We start from the raw sequence: 19472 nt of genomic DNA, 5'->3' as shown, positions 1-19472 counted from the left end.
TGCACTTGTGGTAATTAACTTGTAGAACTTGTTATCAACAATATGTATAATTGAGGTAAATAATAACTTTGTAAGGCTCACGTAGGGATTAGAGCCACAAATAAGCTAAATTCTCTATGTAGAATAAAAATGACAGGTTCTGTGTATCTTCCTACTTGAGGACAGGAGCAGAGCACAATCTGATGCCAGAAGAGCAGCTTTCCCTCTTGATCATGTTGCAGAGTTGTTCTAGTATGTTTGGGCAAGAAGGAGGGTATCGCTTTCAGCTGAAGTGTTATTATATTTGTCATGGTGGTGTAACTTCTTTGAGGCTGGAATCAAATATTTCATCATGGTCCAGCACAACGTGTCTGGCAGATGCACCTTCGCCAAGAAGCTCCGTCTGTTAAGGGTGGAAAAGACAGAGTTTTCTCTCCGTACTGCCCCGAGGGTGAAGTGAACACGCCTGGCACTAAAACCCATTTTACATGTTGTCATCATCTACTCTCAGTGCAAGTTGCCCTTCTGTGACCAGGCGTTTTCCACCGTAAACGCGTTGCAGTGCCTCTGGGAGTGATGAATGGGTGCCAGGAGATGACAGAACAGGCTGGCAGAAGCTGTTAGCTACGTTGCTTAATGCACAACAGGGAAGTAATCAGATCCCGGTGATCCGAATGTTGTCACATCAACACTAATTCTGACGGAGAACAAACAATTCACAATATTAACAGGTTGTTAATATACAAGGTGCTAGATTGACTAGGTTGCTTGTTGCTTTGTGAGAAAATCTAGTTTTAAGGCGTAGAGGAAAATGGGGGTGTAAAAGTGACCTGCACAGTTCCTTCATGGTTGTAATCATGCTCATGTTATCTTTAGCTTCCCATTACTAGGAGCTACTCCTGAATGTTTACAGTAATCAGCTTCCAGTTCTATAATTACCCCTGCACTTCCTATGATTTATAGGGTGCCAACTGCTTGGAGCTTGATGGGCAGGGAAGGTATGCCACCCCTCCTCTTTACAGCAGCAATGATTTCATTCCTATTTTTACCCAAGCATTTTCTGTGTATTATATACAAGGTAAACTTTCCTTAAAAAAAAAAAAAAAAAAAAAAAGAAAGAAAAAGACAGGAGTGAGATTTACTCTGTTATTGGTGTTTTTGCAGAGGAAATAAAGTCAGGACTTGACATATGGTGCAAAGCTGGATTTACTTTGCTATTGAAATCTTTGCAGAGCTCAGAAAGTCAGGATGTGGCTTTTATTGCAGACCAAGCATTGTTTCATTCACTAAGGCAAATCCTCAGCACTGCACCTTGGCAGGGAAATAATTTTGCTCCCCTTAAGCCAGGTTTCTGGGGGCATTCCTGAGCGAGGCTGGCGCTGCTCACCTTCATGGATTGCCCTGGCCAGTTTTGCAGATTTATCCCCTGCCCATCCTCTTCTAGCAGCCAAGAGCACATGCAAAGCGCCCTGTTAGAAAGAGATTTGAAACTCATGAAGTGACCGCGGACGGGGCGCTGGGAGTTGGTTGACTGCTGAGGAAGAGGCCTTCTCACGCCAAGATACCGTCATCTTCCTCACTCGGCTTTTATTGGGGCAAAGGTAAGTCAGTGGGGATTTCACACTGACTTGATGGGGAAGCTGGAAGTAAAATAAAACTGAATGATGTCCTTGAGATTTATCTGTACGAGTGGATGTGCTTTGTGCACGCTCCTAAACAGGAGATTTCATTCTCCTCTGGATTTCACTGAAACAATTTGTCTAGATAGTGTTAGGGATATTGATGAAAGTACTAGCAGAACTAACACAGAGCTGGTGTGGGGTTCACCTTAGCAAGTGGATACAACCTGTGCATTTGGAAGCTTTATGTAATGCTGGCTTCCTCTAAGAAGGGAGCTTGAAATGAGAACTCCCAGTACAGAACTGGGGATATAAACTGTAAAATGGCAGGAGTGGCATTCTCTTTTTTCTCCCCGTCTCGCTGAATTCTAGGTCCAATTACCAAAAAAAAAAAAAAGGTGTTTTTCTACCTCCTAGTACAGTAAATTAATTTCGCCATACTATGCTGCCTTTGTTTTGTATCTCATCATCAGTACCAAAATGTTACTTGACACTAATTGGCATCCTTGTTGGCAGAACCAGCAGAAAGACTCTCGACTGTGCAGGAGTGGGGAATAAAACATTTTCCTGCCCTAAAGGCAATCTTTTGCTAGGAATATTGTTTGATATCCACAACATGGAATAAAATAAAGCTTGCTCTACTATTCTTATGAAGTATTTATTACCTTGCCTAATGCAATAGAAAGTAATAGAAATAGTTGCATCAAGTTGCCAATCTCAGTAGTAATTTTCCAGCCACAACTGCATTGTGCAATTTATTTTTCCTGATGCTGACTTTCATTTCATGTCAATTACTGAGAGAAGCTGTATTCTGCAGCTGAGGGACTGTACTCAAAACAGCTTCCTGTCACATTTGTCTGCACTTTAATTGCTCAGACACAAACCAGGTTTCACACAGGAAACAAACACTGATGCTCATTTTAAAAACGAAAACAGCGGTTTAAGAGGAATTGTATAAATGCTCTAAAAACATCAAATGTTTCAGCTTAAAAATAATCTTCCTGAGCTCTTTGGGCATATATAAGTATACATATTTCCCCTGCCATACATGAAAATGAAACGTGCTTAAGTGCTGAATTGCTTCCTTCCAAAATCCCACTGGCGCGTATAAACTGTAACCCACAAACCACCATTTTCACAAATAGGAGCCAGATGTCCTTTCCTATGAACTGGTACCCCTAGGTACTATGGAATAAAAAAAAATATAAGTAGCAGGGTATTATGCTATAAGTAGCAGGGTATTATGCACTGTACATTTCTTGAAGGCTTGTGCTGGCAGTGTAATTGCCAGTAGTTATTCTGCACTTGTGAAAACTGATGGTCTTCGCCAGAATATAGGAATAAAGATTGTGCGAAGAACGATAAGCACGGTGATGCACATTCAATAAGGGCAGGGACAAAAGGCGCGCGGAACACAATTCTCAGCTGTAGAAAAGCCCATTTCGAGTACAGTGAGGCATGTAGAGCTTTGTAATATTAACAGATAAGACCTTCTTCCAGGAGACTGAATCTTTCCTAGTTCTTCTTCGTACGGAAATGGTGAGACAGATTAGCTACTGTGGTCAAAATTCACGTGCAGCAAGAGAAGAAGGAAGTTCTCTGCCAGCTCCAGGGTAGATCAGACTGAAGCAAGGATGGGCTGGGGGGAAGGCAGAGGAGAGCATGAACATCCATGCACAGTCACAGCCCTTGCTCAGCTGGAAAACAGAGATACTGAGATGTCCAAGGAGGAAAGAGGGTATCCACAGAGCTCTTTCCGGCATCATTTTTTGGTTCATACTTGGTTATGGCACTTGCTGCAGCACTTACCCTGCGCCTGCAGCCCCAGCAGCAGAGCACCACTGACGTGACAGGCTAAGTCCTCCTGTCCTCCTCTGAGGACTCGTTGGGTATGGAGGCTGGGGGGATGGCGAAACATCTGCCTGCCTCGCAGAAAGGTTTAAGGTCTGGAATTGCACGTGATAAATACTTTCCATTTTAAAATCTGGTTAATACTGTTAAGAGGAACCTATGCCTTCTTAAGATAGCACCTGCACTTTGCAAGATGAATATTTGCATTTCCTTTGTGGCAGTGACCAAACCATAGCACATTTAGAAATACTTTTCAACATCTTGTGGAGTGTAAACACGTAGCGATTGCCCTGCACTGCCGACAGTACGGCGTGTGCCGCTCTCCCGCTCGAGCCCGCAAGAAGTCCAGGTCTGAGCCGCAGCACTCGTCTTCCCGTGCCAGATGACATTCTCTCTCTTTTGCCGTTGCTGTTTTTCCAAGCTGCTGCTTACCTTGAAGAGCATGCGCCGGGTGTTATTTCATCTCTGACACACAGGATCTGACATCCCTCCAGCACCTTCCCCAGGCAGCGACTGCAGCACGGTTCAGCACGAAGCGGTTTGCATGGCTCTCCACTCCAGGGGAGCGGGATGCAGATTCCCAGCCTTAGACCAGCAAAGGAACATGTGCGGTGGGTTTGGGAAGGCCATAGACTTTGCTTTCCTGAATGAATGAGGGGTGGAAACATCTCTTGTGGAGATGACTAGTTAGCAGGTATCTTCTTTGAAACATTTTATCAGTGCTAGGATTTTATAATAATAGTAAATATGTGGTAACCTGTCTTAGGCATAAGAGTCTTCTGTCCCCAGCCCCCTTTAGAATAGCTTCCAGCTTTAAAAAGTTTTGTTGAGTTAATTGCACTTGGCCAGACCTGGTGTGTTCAAGGCACACATGTGTTCTTCTGGCTTAGCCCAGAGGCAGGTGCTGACCACCTCTCAAAGGGTTAATCTTTTATCAGCAAAACTCCACTGTGCAAATTACTTTCAGAGATGAAAACAAACATTTTATAGTGACTTAGTGAGAACAGTAAATATTGACATACGCTATCTCCCTGTCTCTGCAGAAAAGTCTTAAAACATGTATTTAATTTTCCCTATTCTTTGCAAGGACTCTGTACCTTTATACAGCAAAATTTCCTTTAACAAGATGATCAGTGCATTTAGTTTCAAGCGTCAAGATACATGATGCAGTTGTAAATTTGTTATAATTGTGGAGTAGATTAAATATCTAAGAAAGTATTATTTCTTTTGCTTTTGTTGAAAAGCTTTTCCTCTCTCATCTAAAATTTCTGTAAAGTGTAAAGTATGTGTTGCTACATTTACTTTAGATGCCCAGTTGCTTATGATTAGCTGACATTTCTTATTTTGTAAGTGAAAACTTGCCATATATGCGAAATATACACTTTTTCCTTAATTTGAGATTTCTCTTTGGAACCCCTTTTCTTGGAAATATCAACCACAGGTAGCAGGTTATAAGTGCCATTGAAGCGTTCCATAAATCTTTGACTTAAATGGTCATACGTTTTCTCCTCCAAAATTAACGCATAGATGTTTTATATAATTTTTCTAGTTGGTTAACACCTGGATCACATCAGCTGTTGGATATATCCAAGCATTCATTGTGTATACTCCATGCTAAAAATTATAAAACATCACATTTTTACAGGTGGCGCTTTGATTTATCTCAGTAAAACACAAACCTTCAGTTAGTCTTTGAAGTCCTGCAACACAGCTTTGTTTTTATTATAAGCCCGGTTCCCCCTGAGACGATGCCATGCAGAGGCACTCAGTTGTTTATTTGTGTGGGAGTTCTTCCCCGACAGTTCGCACACATAGGGACGGTAACCTCACCCACAGTAATTCGACTGCTTATGCTAAATCTGGAGACCACTTTGCATATTTTTCATGGTTTTGCCCTGGTAGGAAAGTCGGAGAAGAAGAACTTCGTATGTAATTGTATAATCTTCCAGCTCCTATTCTGCTGGCTTCTCATTGTGCTCTTCTTGCAGTTGTCTTTATGTAAAGCAGGAATGGGTTTGGTTTTTGAAAGAGCCACACGCTCTATGCATTATGTAAATAACACATGAAGACTTCTTCTCATATTAACTCCCAAATTCTATTTTTCTGACAGAGAATGGGTTTCAGTTTTTAACAGCTGCAACAGAAAAAAGATACCCAGATGGGCCTTTTCATCTTCTGCTTCCCTTGCCACAGACTGTACTTTCCATACTTTATTTGGAAGCAAAGAAAAGCAGTTGGCTATGTTCTGTAAACTTGCTAAATTAAAGACGATAAATCCTCATATACAAACTGAAAAGACTGCTGAAATGAGTGTGATTCAACACTGGCTTTTCATGCTAGAGTAAGTCGTGTGTATTTGAAAATAGACTGCACATAGATGGCAAACCTACTGGAAAGACAAAATGTATATAGGAACACTTATCTGCATACCTATTTTAAGACAGCTGAAATAAAATGTTAATGCACTGAGCAGAACATACCACTTTAATAAGAGCAGGATACTCTCTATTTCAGTTCCCAAGGAACTTTTGACAGTTGTCTATCGTAAGCTTTAAAGGCAGTATAAAAGTTGTCTAGACTTTTTTTGTACTACATGAATATACCACAGTTCATTGAAACAGCTCAGGAGACATGGTTCTCTAATTATACCACAGCTTTTTTTCTGGAACTACTTACAGGTCCAGGATCTACTTCTGGACACGCTTACTGGCTTCACCCTTAGCTACAATGAGCTGGAACAGCTCTCTGGACGTTGTATTTCAGTGCCAGCATCTGCCCTGCAGTTTTATACGAGAGGGTCGGTGGAAATGAGAGCAGGTCAAGCTTAGATCCATTGTCCATTCAAAGCGAATTCCTTGTAATCCAAATGAGAAAACAATACCGTTCAGTACAGCTGCACTGCCAGGAGTTTAACATGCTGGTTGAGTACATTCACAGGTGGGCTTACCTACAGTCTGCGTAGCATATATACATTCATAAAAGGTGGAGATGCAAGCGTCATGTTTATATGGTGCAGGGAATCGAAGACTCAAGACCTTGTGCTCGCTGAACATCTGTAGTCTCTCGTCCTTGATTTGAGGGAGCTCCAAGCAGGTGGAATTCATCAATGTGTAAAAGGAAACTAATCTGAATAGGTGCCATTATTAAAATGCATTTGCAGATGCCAGATTAGCTTTAGAAAAACAGGAAGGCTTTGAGAGGAGTGGAAAAGCATTGTCCAATGCAGAAGAAAGTGTTGGTTATTCTCCTCCGGCCGCACGTGCGTCGGTGCAAGGCAGGGGTGGCAGAGGGAGGGGGCAGGAGTGGGGGGGCCGTGTGGCAGAGGTGGGCAGCGTGGGGCCAGCTGAAAGCCCAGCAGCCGCGCTGTGCGGGTCTCAGCTGCTGGTCGGTGTTTTCCAAGCTCTTGGGCTCACCCCCGCTCTGTGCAAGCCAAAGTGGACAGACACGCTTCCACTGCTTCTCTGGCAAGGGACTGAAACCCAGCTGGCAAAAGGCCTGAGGCACAGAGGAGAGGGGCTCAGCAAGCTGTGTGCTGTCCACGGAGAGAGGCATTTTTTTAAGGAACCATTATTTTACAGTGTTGATTTATTTCCTTCCCTTTTAAATACTGGTTCTGCTTAGGAGACAGGACCGAGGAAGCAAAAAGACACAGGGCTGGAGCCAGACCCTTCCCAGGGCACGCTTTGGGAGCTGGCGGGAGCCGTGCTCTCCTTCAGGTAAACCAGCAGCCCCCCGGACCGCTCCCTGCAGCCCGCCAACGTGTGTCTCATCATCCTGCATACGTCAGCAACTTTGGGGCAATGTCCTGCCACTTCAGAGGTGAAAACCGTTATGGTCATCTGTGCCTTGCTATATGAAGGCACAGACCATTGCAGCCGGTAATGTGAAGGTCCAGAATGATCTCCTGCAGCTTCGAACTGCGTTTAACGTCATTTTAATGGAGGAAACTACCTCAGTAAAAAGATAAAGTATACTTGCGAATAGACTGGGGCTGCTGCCTCATGCAGTGGAAGGCTTGGAAATGTGTTGTGCACCACTGGAAAGAGTTCAGTGCTGCTTTTGTCTTTAAGTGAGGAAAGACATGTGTGCTAGTTCTGGCTGAAATATCAGCGCTGAAAACTCCATATACTCTGCAAATGCTTTTATAACCTCTTCCTCTTAACCCTAGCCCAAGCACACACTCACACAAACAAACAAGCGCACACTTCAACATGTCCTCTGCTCTCTTGAGAAAAGCTGCTCCTCCGCCTCCTCGGGGAACTTTGATCTCTTTCCCACCGCTCCCTCCACACGGAGCAGCCGTTCCCCGGCTCCAGCCACGGGCTCGCTTGGTGACAGCGTCGTGTTTCTGGGGATGTGACGAGCAGCTGGAGTGCATCGCTGGATGTGGCCTACTGGGAACCGCAGCTTTCGGCTGGTAGAAAGCATTAATCACCGCGGTGGAGATGTACGCAGATTATCAGAGTGAAAAATCGTGGGGAACTGAAGTTGTGGGATGGATTTGGGGAAAAAGCCAGTTATGAAAATGGCCTGATTTTTAAGGCATGAGTCACACCATTTATTAAAATAGGCTTTTGTACTTTCTGAAGCCTCCTCAGTTCTATGAAATCAATGTAAAGCTAATATTCCTATCTCTGCTGTGCATCAGCCTCCTTGCAAAAGAAGAAATGAAAAGGCTGCTTGAGCCCCGTGCAGATCCCAGGATTTTATGATGTCAGAATCAGAAGCTGAAAGAAGATTTGCATGGACGTTGCAATTTATGTTTTATGTATCTGGACAGAAACTGTGAAGCAGCCAGGCACAGGAACCACTAAAGCTGCAACATTAGGTGCTCCCACTCAGAGAAATGCCAAAATAAATAATCTGTTTTTTCTCTTCTTAACAGCAGTGTAAATGGGCACTAACCATCTAAAATCCTTGTCGATGACGTTTGCAAACTCTGGGGATAGATCAGACAGTAAACAAATAATTGAACTTTATTAATTAAATGGTCATTACCCAAAGAGAGGTGTGTTTTTGTATAACTAATGGTATAACTAGAAAGCAATACATCTAGGAAATGAGAATACAGGCTCCGCTCGTTGGTGTGAAGCAATGCTGTGCAGGGAAAGGAGGATGTACAGGGCACAAATTGTTCCCAGCTTATGCTTTTCCTGCAGTACGATTGTATTAACTGTTACTGTGAGCCTGAGATGTACAAAAAGGAGGACAGCAAGTAACAGAAGGGGCATGAGGTTGTAACTGTGAGCATGCAATTCTGATAGCCGGATTTTAGGAAGGATAAAGAAAGTCTGAAGAGACCTCAAGGAGGGCTAAAAAATGAGTATTTAAGGGGTGTTATTTATTCAGCTGGTCAAAGATATGTTTGAGAGTTGGTTTCATCACGTCACAGACTTCTTTACAAAGATTTCTGACCAAGTCTGATGTAACTTTCTGTTGAAGGTGTGACAAAGTCCAGGGGTTAGCAGCTAAAGTTAAACAAATTCAGCCTTGAGTTAAATCTTTATTGCCTGGCAGGGAAAGTAACTGAAGGCTTGAACAGCTTGCAAGGGGAAGAGTAAAGTGGTCATTGCAGGCTGCTTTAAAGTAAGATTAAACTATAGTTTTGTGAGATTAAAAGATAGTTTTTTAATTCTGATTCTGGGAGAAATTTTGTGGCCTGTGTATGTGGGAGATTAGATTGGCGGGTTGTAACTGTACCTCCAAAGTCTGACATCGATGACTGTGAATTACTGTTGGTGCCTTTCCCTCCAGGACCACAAATGCTCTTGTGCACTTTTATGATTTTGGAGGTTGCAAGTCACCATACATTTTCTTTACTCTCTTTGGTACAGTTTCCTTCTGTTTTGTAAGGTGCACACTGTAACATGAACATGTTGCCACATGAGCGCTGGTGAATTAAGTTGGAATGAAAAACCCATGAAGTCACCCCACCTTGCTCTTTACATTACCCTCATCATGTACAAATACAGGTCCTGATCCTCGTCAGCCATGGCCTGGCAATGTAAGACAAACTGAAATGGGTGTCAGTTTGCTTTTCCATGCTGCGTTATGAAGGGCAATGAACTAATTCAGGAGTAGTTAAGTCAATCCTTATCCGGAGGCAACTTCCAGGAGAGGGACAGATACCTGGGGCAGGAGCCTTGTTGGGCACCACGAGTTTATCATCTGCTGCTGCCTCTGAGTCAACACTCCACGTTAGCTCGAGGTAACAGCCTCTAAATTACCTTTAAAGAAATCCCTCCTGAGCAAGTCTGGGCAGTCCTCTCAGCATTCTGCAATCAGCTTGGAAAAGTTTTTCACTCCCACTTTTCTCTGCTGATTGCAGCAAAACACAGACTGTTAAAGCGGCTGAGCTGAGCACCCATGCCTGCGCTGGGACCTCTCCCCTGCATGTACCAAGCATAACAAAAACAACCTTCTGTGTGTGCTCTGCATCCGACATACGCATAGCAGGGATTTATCAAGGACAGAGGCATGCGTAGCTCCTCCTGGTTAATGCTGAAAGGCAGCCACTGCACCTGAGGAGAGCTTCAGAGCCAGCCTGCACCCGTGTCTGCTTCCCCCTCTTCAACCTCTTCCTTCTGAGCCATGGTGTGGAAATCCCTTTTTTCCACAGCATGCCAGATACACTCACCCTTAGGCAGAGTCCCGGCATGGACACTTCATCCCAAATCACAAATATGTCAGAAAGTTGATGATTGAAAAAAAAAAGCCCCATGGGGCACACCAATAATTTTGGTGAGATATTTTATTTGATGATGTATGTACAAGGAGGCCGTTTGAACTAACTACTCCTGTTTATTTTTGGAACTTCTCCTTAAACGTACATACATATTCCCTTTCAGTTAAGGAATATGCAAAAAGTTACATGGTGCTACAAATACGTTATTTGCTCAGACTGAGGGTGCGCGCTGTTATTCTAATACTTTTGTATGAAATGTGACCTATCAGTAGAAATGAGGAATTAAATTATGAAAATCAATGAGCGCTCTAGATTCTGTGCTAATACTACTTGCCATAAACATTCTGGCTACAAACCCTTTGTTATATAAATCATATACAAATATTCTACAGCATACAGTCATTGGTCTTACCTTTTCCACTTGTATTCATTTATTGTATAGAAATTCACCCCTCCATGGACTAAAATAATTACAGCAGGGATGAATTACTTCAATGTAAGACCTAAACTTCACTATTTTAAGTATATAATGCTACAATATTTCAGTCAAAAAAAGTATTGTGAGTCTAAAATATGTTCAGTATTTTGGCATTAAAAAGTTTATATTCTGTAGTTTCATGGTCAATGATTATTTTAGAATTTCAGAGTGCTTTACAATATCTGCAGCATGAGTGCGTGTTGATCTCTGATTATCATAATTTCTGAAGACTGGCAGAGCACTTCAGTTAATGACACAAACAGAACAGAGTAGTTTTACTTAAGAAATGTAGTGCCATAATATTTAACTTGCATCAGAAACCATACTGATATTTCTTATACGGCAAACGGTTGGCAACAGTAATTCTACTTCCAAGGGAGTATTTGTGGTGCCCTCTTTCACTTAACATTGTGAATCCCAGTAGTGTGCTGCCTAAGTAGAGCTTCTCTTTTTAAGTTTCAGGGAACTCTTTAAGATGTCATGAAACAGAAAAGGAAGTTTTTATATTTGCATCAGGTTATTCTAATAACATGGTAGGATATTGCTAGATATTGCTACTTTTACTTAATGTGTCAGTGGTCTGAAAATGAGACGGGTAGCTGTGAACACCTACGTATTAACTCTGCCTCTGATAGCAAATCCTTTTGTGGATGTGGGCAAGTCTCCAAATCTCTCCTCCTCTATTTCCATTTTTCAAAAATAGTGATCGTTAGTAAGTCTTGTTTAATACTATTGCATACTGTATGTGTCCAAAATGATGAGCACAGCATGTGCCTGCAGTAATTAACATGTCAGAACTCAGTAACGAATTGCTTGCAATGCTAAATTTGACTTAGCAAAGCCATTTTGCTCATGGAGGATGCATACAGCTGATTTCAGGAAACAACAGGTTCAGAACCAAAATGAAGCGGAGAAAAGCCAAGTGGCGCTGGCTCTTCCGAAGCTCTTCAGCAGAACCAGGCAATCTAGGTAATGGGGGTCTTTTGTGTAGATGGTACTTGAAACATTGAAGTTTGGCTGACTGGCGTGACCTTTCTGCTTTATTCATGAAAAAAGGTAGAGTTTCAAGAGTTTTCTTAGAGTTTTTTCAAAACTCTAAGAAATGTCCTACAGCCTCTGCCACGCTGCAGGCCTCTGGGGCAGACAGTCTCCATGGCAGCGTGGGCAGAAGCATGTGCAGTTCAGAAAGCTGCTGTGTCCTGATTCTTCTTGTGTTCCAAAGGCAAAAGTCCGTTTGTACAGGCAGTGTCCCTTCACTGACAGTGGTCCAGGCAGGCAAGAGACGTGCTTCTTTGCAAGACGGACATATGGTCTGACCCCATATGGCAGTTTCTGTATCCATATGGAGGGCTGTGCCCTGAGGACCATGGCTAGGACTGGTGTCTTCTTTATTGTCTGGATGACTTGACATCCCTGGCATGAATATTCTCTCTGAGACCACCAGCTGCTGGAGAAGGTGACTGGGCTTTTTCCTCTTTGAGGCTATTCCTTCAGCTTACAAGCATCAAATGACATATTGCAAGTTCATGTCTAAATACAGCCTTTTTTTGCAAGGCTACCATATATGTGGTGTACTTCCATGGGGCTCATGGAGAGCAGACTGAGACACGTGGAGGTGTTAAGAAGGGATGCGAGCAAGAAAGAGTGTGTTGGGGATGAGGACGAAGGGAGAGGGGGCCAGCAGGGCTCCAGGCTCTGGATCTGGTGTAGCACCTTGGGCTCTGCTGCTTTTGGACCCCACGTGCTGGGCAGAGCTAAGAGCAAAGCAAAAGTTCGGTGTCTGTGGTAGGAGGTTGAGGCCAAATGAAGCACAAGACTTGGCTGATGTCTTGAGTGCATATCTATGTTGTTGTTTACACTTTACATATAAATATGTATAACTCACCAGTTGTTATGATCCAATATTGGAAGAAATGCAATTTATAAACTAGGTAAATCCGGAATCTAGATCCTTCTTGGAAAAGGTCAACTGTGGGAAATCTTTTCTGTGGAATATGATCACAGGAGCTAGGTGAAGAGGGAGAAAACGGAGCCAAAACATCCACTGCAGCTATTTAAGACGCTGCAGTACAAATGCAGGGAGTACTCCAGAGGGCTTTTCTGCGATCAAGCCCTGAAGGAGTCAGAGCACTTTCAGGACTCGTCCAACGGCTGCTTTTTTCATCGCTATTAAGATGCAGCATCAGTGGCAGTGAACACACAGAGGTTACGGTGATGCTGCAGTCTGCGGGTAGGCTCGGTGCTCTTGCTCTGACTTCAGCAACCTGGGATTTGCTCTCAGTGTCAAAACAGGTTGTAATTAAGACTTCTGTTCATTATGTAAGAAATGATTTTTGGCCGGGTGCCTGTTCCCAAACCTTGCGTATCCGCGCGAAGGGGAGGAAGTGGCCTGCAGGAAGCGTCTGGGACACGGTGTCTGTGGTGAACACGACAGAGGAAACACACAGGTCTTGATTCGCTGCTGCCCTGTAGCTCCGAGGGAGGTAATCAGCCAGAGCTCCCAGGGGCTGCCCTAGACGGGTGAATTTACAAAGACCTTGATGTGAGGAGCTAAGTCTGGTCTGTAGTGACCGGCAGCACCACACAGCATGCAGAGGGAGCATGCGTGGAGATGGACCGTTATGCAACCTGTCACGGAAAGATAAAGTACTTCCATTTCCACTTGACAATAAAGAGTGCTTGTCATTAATCAAGGTACTGTAAAAGATTCCTCTCAGCAACGACCACTAAAGTCCCTACTTTGTTATTGACACTATAAAAGTGTGTATATTGAAGCTACCCACGTGAAGCTGACCACCTTCCTCCTTTTTCTGAGTCTGCAGAGGGGAGGGCGCCGGGTGTTGCTTCCTTACACCAAGGTGTGCAGTGCACACAGTGCAAATACGTGTACTCTGATTTCAGTCCTACCAGGCATAGACTTTCTATCCATTTCTTTTTCCAGTGTCCAACAAGCACCATTTTATGGACAGCAACTTGCTTTACCAGTGCAGAATGAATTTCCGCCGGCGGCGGCGATTAATGGAGCTCCTCACTGAGAAATCTCGCTTGATGCCAGAAAGTCATGACAGCCCGTTTTGCCTGCGCAAGCAGAACCATGACAACAGAAAACACACCAGTTTTCTCTCAGGTGACTCATCAACTATACTGCTGTCTGTAGGGCGACTCCATGGGATGTTAAACAGCCCTTTTTGGCCAAGGGCTTTTGGTGTTTATCTGAAAAAACCAGGGCAGGGTATCATGTATCCCTGTTCATGGGATTGTCCATTCACTTGATTTACCAAATCTTTAGCTCCCTGGGGTGGTTTTGCACCTGTATCAATAGCATGTCAGATGCTGATCAAAAATCAGTGTCCATGAACAAACAGAACTTGTTAAAATCCCTCCAAGCAAAGTTATTAGTTATATATTCTATGTGGAGTTTTCATGAAGAGTAAAAGTGAGGGGAAAGGATCCTGCAGCATTTGCTGTACAGCAAGATCTAGCAAGAACTGAAAGAATAAATGGGAAGTAGAAGGAAAAATGGAAGAAATTATTTCCCTATATTGAAATGCCCCCTAGAAGACACTGCAATGGGAGCGGTTCACCCATCGTGTTAGCTACAGTATACATGAGTATATCATACTCATGCAGTGACTCTTCTAACTGTGTAAAACACAGTAACCCCTTCCCAGTGTTGTCAGCGAAAGCATGGCTTTTTGCTATTGCTTTAAAGAAACCAAGGAAATGGGTTTAATAATTGATACTGGTTCCCTTTCTCTCTGTATTTTCTCTCTGTTTGTAGTGAGTCCCACCAAGGAGATAAAGATCGTGTCGGCAGTACGGAGGAGCAGCATGAGTAGTTGTGGCAGCAGCGGGTACTTCAGCAGTAGCCCAACGCTCAGCAGCAGTCCCCCCGTGCTCTGCAACCCCAAATCTGGTGAGCACCAGCATTGCTTACGATGCACAGGAGACAGGTCGCAGACATCTGTTGGGGGAGAAGGTGACGTGAAGAATGCCTAGCATCGTGTCCAAGTTCATCTTTTCAAGGAGAGATTAAAAGTTGACAGCGTCACAGGTTTTATAGGCCAGAGGGGACTATTATCATCCCCTAGCCTGAAGTCCTGCTGAACATGCGCCAGACGTCTGCCTCCAATAATCTCTGCATCAAGCCCATAATTGTAGTTCGAGCTGCAGTTTATCTCTTAGGAGGACATGCAGTCAGAGACCCAGATTTGCCTCTTCATTGCCAAGCTCTGAACCGATTCAAATCTCCTCCTAGAGACATTCCTTTGGTGCAAGTCAGAGGAGAGTTTAACTATCTGGTGGCCACTCGAGTTGCTATGAAATAACACAACTCAGAAAACAGCAGCCTCTCAAAAAAGAGGCAGCATTGTTTCAGCCTGTCAGGGATCATTTCAACATTTTCATTTGTTTTGGTCTTACACTGGTCTGTTTAGGAAGGTAAAAGTAGTGTTGAAACTTATTTTCCTTTTGAAAGGATTTCCTATCCCACGCCGGAAGGTTAAACACAGCCATTCTTCCACAGTTCACTTAAACTTGTTTCTTACTGTACATCTGGGAAGGGGAAAAGAGACCAGGATAGATATTGTTTCAACCTCCGTGTTTTTCTTAGAAACAACGCTGAATTTCAAAGCAGGGTCCCTGCTGCCGTTTGTGCTCCTTATTATTTCAAATGTACCAGGTCTCTGCCGACAGTGTGGGGAGCATTGTGCAACAGGGGAAGGCTTGAGTGGATACGTGTAAGTTTTGCTTTCAAAGGCATGCTGGCGTTTGAAATGATTACTAGAGAGTGCCTCAAGCACTGTATGAATCCTGTTCAAAACATTGACAGTTTACTCTGGAGATGAGTGAGCTAAAGTGCATTTCGTTCCTGCTGTGCAGACTGGCCATCAGAAAGAAAGGCATAGTTATGGGGACATTTTCTTTCTTTCTCCTTTTAGCACATTTCCTTCCCTCTCCTTAGGCTCTGCTGGGAATTCAGTATGAGGTTCGGAATGAAAATAGTGTGAAGGACTCAGTACATCATTAATTACATCCTGGAAAATTTTCTGGGACAGATAAAGCAGCATTCATGCACTGTCCATAAATATGTGTGTTATCTGAAGTATGCCAACTATGCCATTCATTTATGATTCTGATTATATACAAAGTGGCAATCCGTGAGTAGTGAGAACAAGTTTATTTTAATGCAGCTGATTACACAGCACTGGAAGAAAAAGGATAGGCTGATGTTGCCCTTGCATAAATTCTTAATTTAGTCCCTTAGGACTGGTTTTCAAACTCTGAATAGCTTTAACAGACTCATATTTGAAAGAAGACAGCACCAGACTTATAAACAGTCTTATTTTTAAGAATCATACAATTACAGGCAATGTAGGGTAATTTCTCCTGTAGCGCAAGTACAGATCCACACGTCATCTCACAGAGGTTAACATAAGGCTTTCAGATGTAAACGTTATGGAGGAATTCTTAATCCTCTGCTGGACTATAAAGTGATTTTTTTCACAAATAGTTTCCGGCTATCCAGAACCAGAGCATGTCGCTGAACTGCGTGCTAATAAACGCAAGGCAGAGGCGTATTGTCAGATGAGTTCTCTTGCAGGCAAACACCTAAAGAAAACCCAGGTCATGACTTACCAGTCATGTAGAAAAACAATCATCAAACAAAAAAATATTTCTGGAGGTATAATGAAGGGAGGCACGCAAGGGAGTCCTGCGTGGATGATTACCTGATTCTGACTTGTCGAATGAGCATAATCATTCAGGTTTTTTACGTTGACCAGGCATGCTCTGCAAAGTGTAATGCTGGCTAAATGACAGTTTGTCAAAATCCATGGGAAAGAAAAAAAAAGCATAGGTTTGTATGCTAGAATTCTCCCTACTCCCATGAATGTCATTAAGAAACTCATGAACATCTTCAAATAGCATCTGTGGGAAATTTTATCATCCACCTGTGACTGAAAAGGCAGACATCATCAAAATTATTTATCACTAAAAGAAAAGCAGCCGTAATTTTAGAGGTGAAGCAGGCAATATGGTGAACAACATATATCTTCCCATTGTCCTCCATCTTGTGAAGCATTTATAGACAGATGAAAACTGGTATGCAGAATGGTATCGATTTGGTTTGGCAGAACTTCACATTTACTTTGTTCAGGGGAAAATTACCCCATTACATAGCAAGGCAGTGAGGAATCGCTTGCAGAAACTCACTGGTATTTTCTTTCATGTAAAATCCCAGCCAGCTATAGATTACATAGGCTGTCCCTGGATAAGATGGGGTTACATGTCTGTGCCTACAATTGCAGGAATCTCTTTGTTGGGATATTTCCTGACTCAAGCAGAATTTTCTTATTACTTAATTCTGTGATTCAAACCCATCTCAGATGAAATAGCAGAGAGTACCCAACATGCACAGAGCGAGCCGGGAAGAAAAGCTGCTCCAGGCCAGGAAGATCGGTCACTCGTTTCAACACTGGACACAGGAACAGCCACCTCTGATGTTTGTGATAGTGTTTAGTGGATCTTGATTGCAGACAACAAAGTCTGTTGGCTAAATGCCCTGATTTTCCAAAGATTTCATCATTTGTACTCACAGTTATTCTGCTGTATTTTCCTTGTCTCTTTTACTGCTTTCAAGCAAATCTGCAAGAACGGAAAGAGTGTATGGGAAGTGGGACCAAAAAGATGTTGTATCCCAACACTGTATCTTATTTATTAGGAAAAACTCTAGAGGAAGGCTTATATTGAATATTCATTTATGTACCTCCACAGTATTAAAGAGACCTGTGACTGCTGATGAGCTCTTGATGCCTGGAGCCCCATATGTAAGAAAAACTTTTACGGTATGTCTCAAGTATTTTTCTTTATTTTCTGCATGTTGTATGCATAAAGTAATCCAAACAGACATTTTCTGATGGGATAATTAGAGCTTATTTGCATTTGCTAAGGTTTGTACTTTAAAATCCCAAACTCTGTTATCAGTACTTCCACACATTTCAGGTCTGATTCTGCACTTGTTTATCCTGTCTTTATGCCAATGTAGTACTGCTGACTTAAATGGAGTGTAAAATTACATAAAGCCAATAACATTTGTTTTATACAAAGTCATCTAGACTTTGTGCTCCTGGTAATACTTGCAGTGCAGGAGTGGATTTCCTACCCAAACTGAAGTCTTCTCCTTAGGTCTTTCTGGACTATGATGGGCAGAAATTTTGATTCATATTCACTATTAGAGAAAGCCTTTCTGCAAAGACATTTTTGAACCTAGTCATTGGAAGCATTGCTTTTTACAGCCTTCTAGTTCAATAAAAAAAGTTTGTTAAGAGCAAGAGGAATCATTTGGATAGAGCCTTTCCCATGAGTGATATAGCAGCCTGTACACGTCCTTTACTATGTCTTGGAAGTATAGAGCTGTTGAAATTATGTCTTGAACCATTTAGGTGTTACCCCCTTGAATTTCACCAAGCTGCCCGAAGGTGATCACGTCCTTTTCTCTTTCCAGATTGTCGGCGACGCAGTGGGCTGGGGCTTTGTGGTGCGGGGGAGCAAGCCCTGCCACATCCAGGCTGTGGACCCCAGCGGGCCGGCAGCCGCGGCTGGGATGAAGGTGCGTCTTCAAAATGGGATGATTTACCAGGGGTATTTGTGCTGCTCAGTGAAAGTCTTGGGCTGCCTGTACTTGGGGAGGGAGAGGTGCTTTTGTTTCCAGGGTTGAGGATCATTGTCTCAGTTTCAGGCATTTGTACACAGTGAGTTCTGCTGCCTTTCACCCCTTTTTTCCTTCTGTCTTTGAGATTCTTCAAGTCCCTTTTTCACATGAAACTCATTTATCCTCATTTATCAAGTTGCTTTCTTGATCTTTTCCCTTTTTTGGGTATTTTTTTTTTGGTTGGTTGGTTGGCTAGTTTTGGTGATTGGGGTTTTTTTGTGGGTTTTGGGGGAGGTGTTGTTATTTTCACCTTTTTCCAACTCTGCACAATTTTAGCCTCCCTCCTCTTGACTTTGCAATTTGTGTGGTTGTTGGTATGCAGCTTCTGGACTTTGCCTATAGTCATAGAAGTCATAGAATTGTTTAGGTTGGAAAAGACCTTTAAGATCATTGAGTCCAACCATTAACCTAACACTGCCAAATCTGCCAAAGAGAACTTGGAAGGACAAGAGGAAGAGGCAAAGTTGGACATACCTATGCGAAGTGAAGCTAGCATGACCTGTTGTTCACTGTAAAGCAGTTAAGACATTTTGGAAAGAGGAATGTATGATACTTTCGTATTTCATAAAGAGTTTAAATACTTTCATACAAGATTTAAGAATAAATAAATACAAATTCCATGTGAAGGCTTTTGTACTGCTAATGCAGAGCCCATTGACTTACCTGCAGGTTTGGATCACTTTCTGCATGTATCTGTGAATTACTCACTCTCTCGTACAGTGGGAAAAGAAAGCAAAGCATTATGCCAAGTATAGATAAAAGCAAGAAACGGAAACTTAACTGCTACATCTACTCCAGTGTCCAGGCTGGGCCAGACACAAAAATTAGCTGCTCAGTTGATGTCATGTTTTATTGTATGGTAACAACACAGAGGAAGGTTTCAGATGTATTCCACATGCAGCCCAGTTTGCTGCGAATTTTGTCCTGCCTTCTAATTTATTTCCCTTTCCCATCACACTCACCCCAGCTGTCTCTCACACATATTTTCACACACACCAAGCTGGAGGCAACGTGCGCTGCCATGACTCGAGAGGTGAGCGTCCTGCCCATCGCACGGTGCCAGGCCTGCCATGGCACCCTCTTTAGCAAATGTGCTACAGGAGTTTCTTCTCTCTGGCTTCTGGCTTTTTTTCCATGAAACTTGTAAGA

The 19472-nt window shown here is 43.0% G+C and overlaps 1 protein-coding gene across 4 annotated transcripts in view; it reads left to right on the top strand.

Annotated features, from left to right (window-relative positions):
• Positions 1-19472, top strand: part of DEPTOR (DEP domain containing MTOR interacting protein) — a 75423-nt gene that overhangs the window by 35858 nt on the left and 20093 nt on the right. For all 4 annotated transcript variants that reach the window (XM_087747034.1, XM_087747041.1, XM_087747049.1 and 1 more), the window contains exons 6-9: positions 13554-13739; positions 14394-14528; positions 17387-17457; positions 18117-18221. In XM_087747034.1, coding sequence (XP_087603160.1) covers positions 13554-13739; positions 14394-14528; positions 17387-17457; positions 18117-18221 — 497 coding nt within the window. The remainder of the gene's footprint in view (positions 1-13553; positions 13740-14393; positions 14529-17386; positions 17458-18116; positions 18222-19472) is intronic.

The sequence above is a fragment of the Nipponia nippon genome, unplaced genomic scaffold, assembly GCF_047370975.1.
Source record: "Nipponia nippon isolate SJK-2023a ecotype South Korea unplaced genomic scaffold, ASM4737097v1 scaffold_1, whole genome shotgun sequence".
NCBI classification, from domain to species: Eukaryota; Metazoa; Chordata; class Aves; order Pelecaniformes; family Threskiornithidae; genus Nipponia; species Nipponia nippon.
This window is presented reverse-complemented; position numbering and strand designations above follow the sequence as displayed.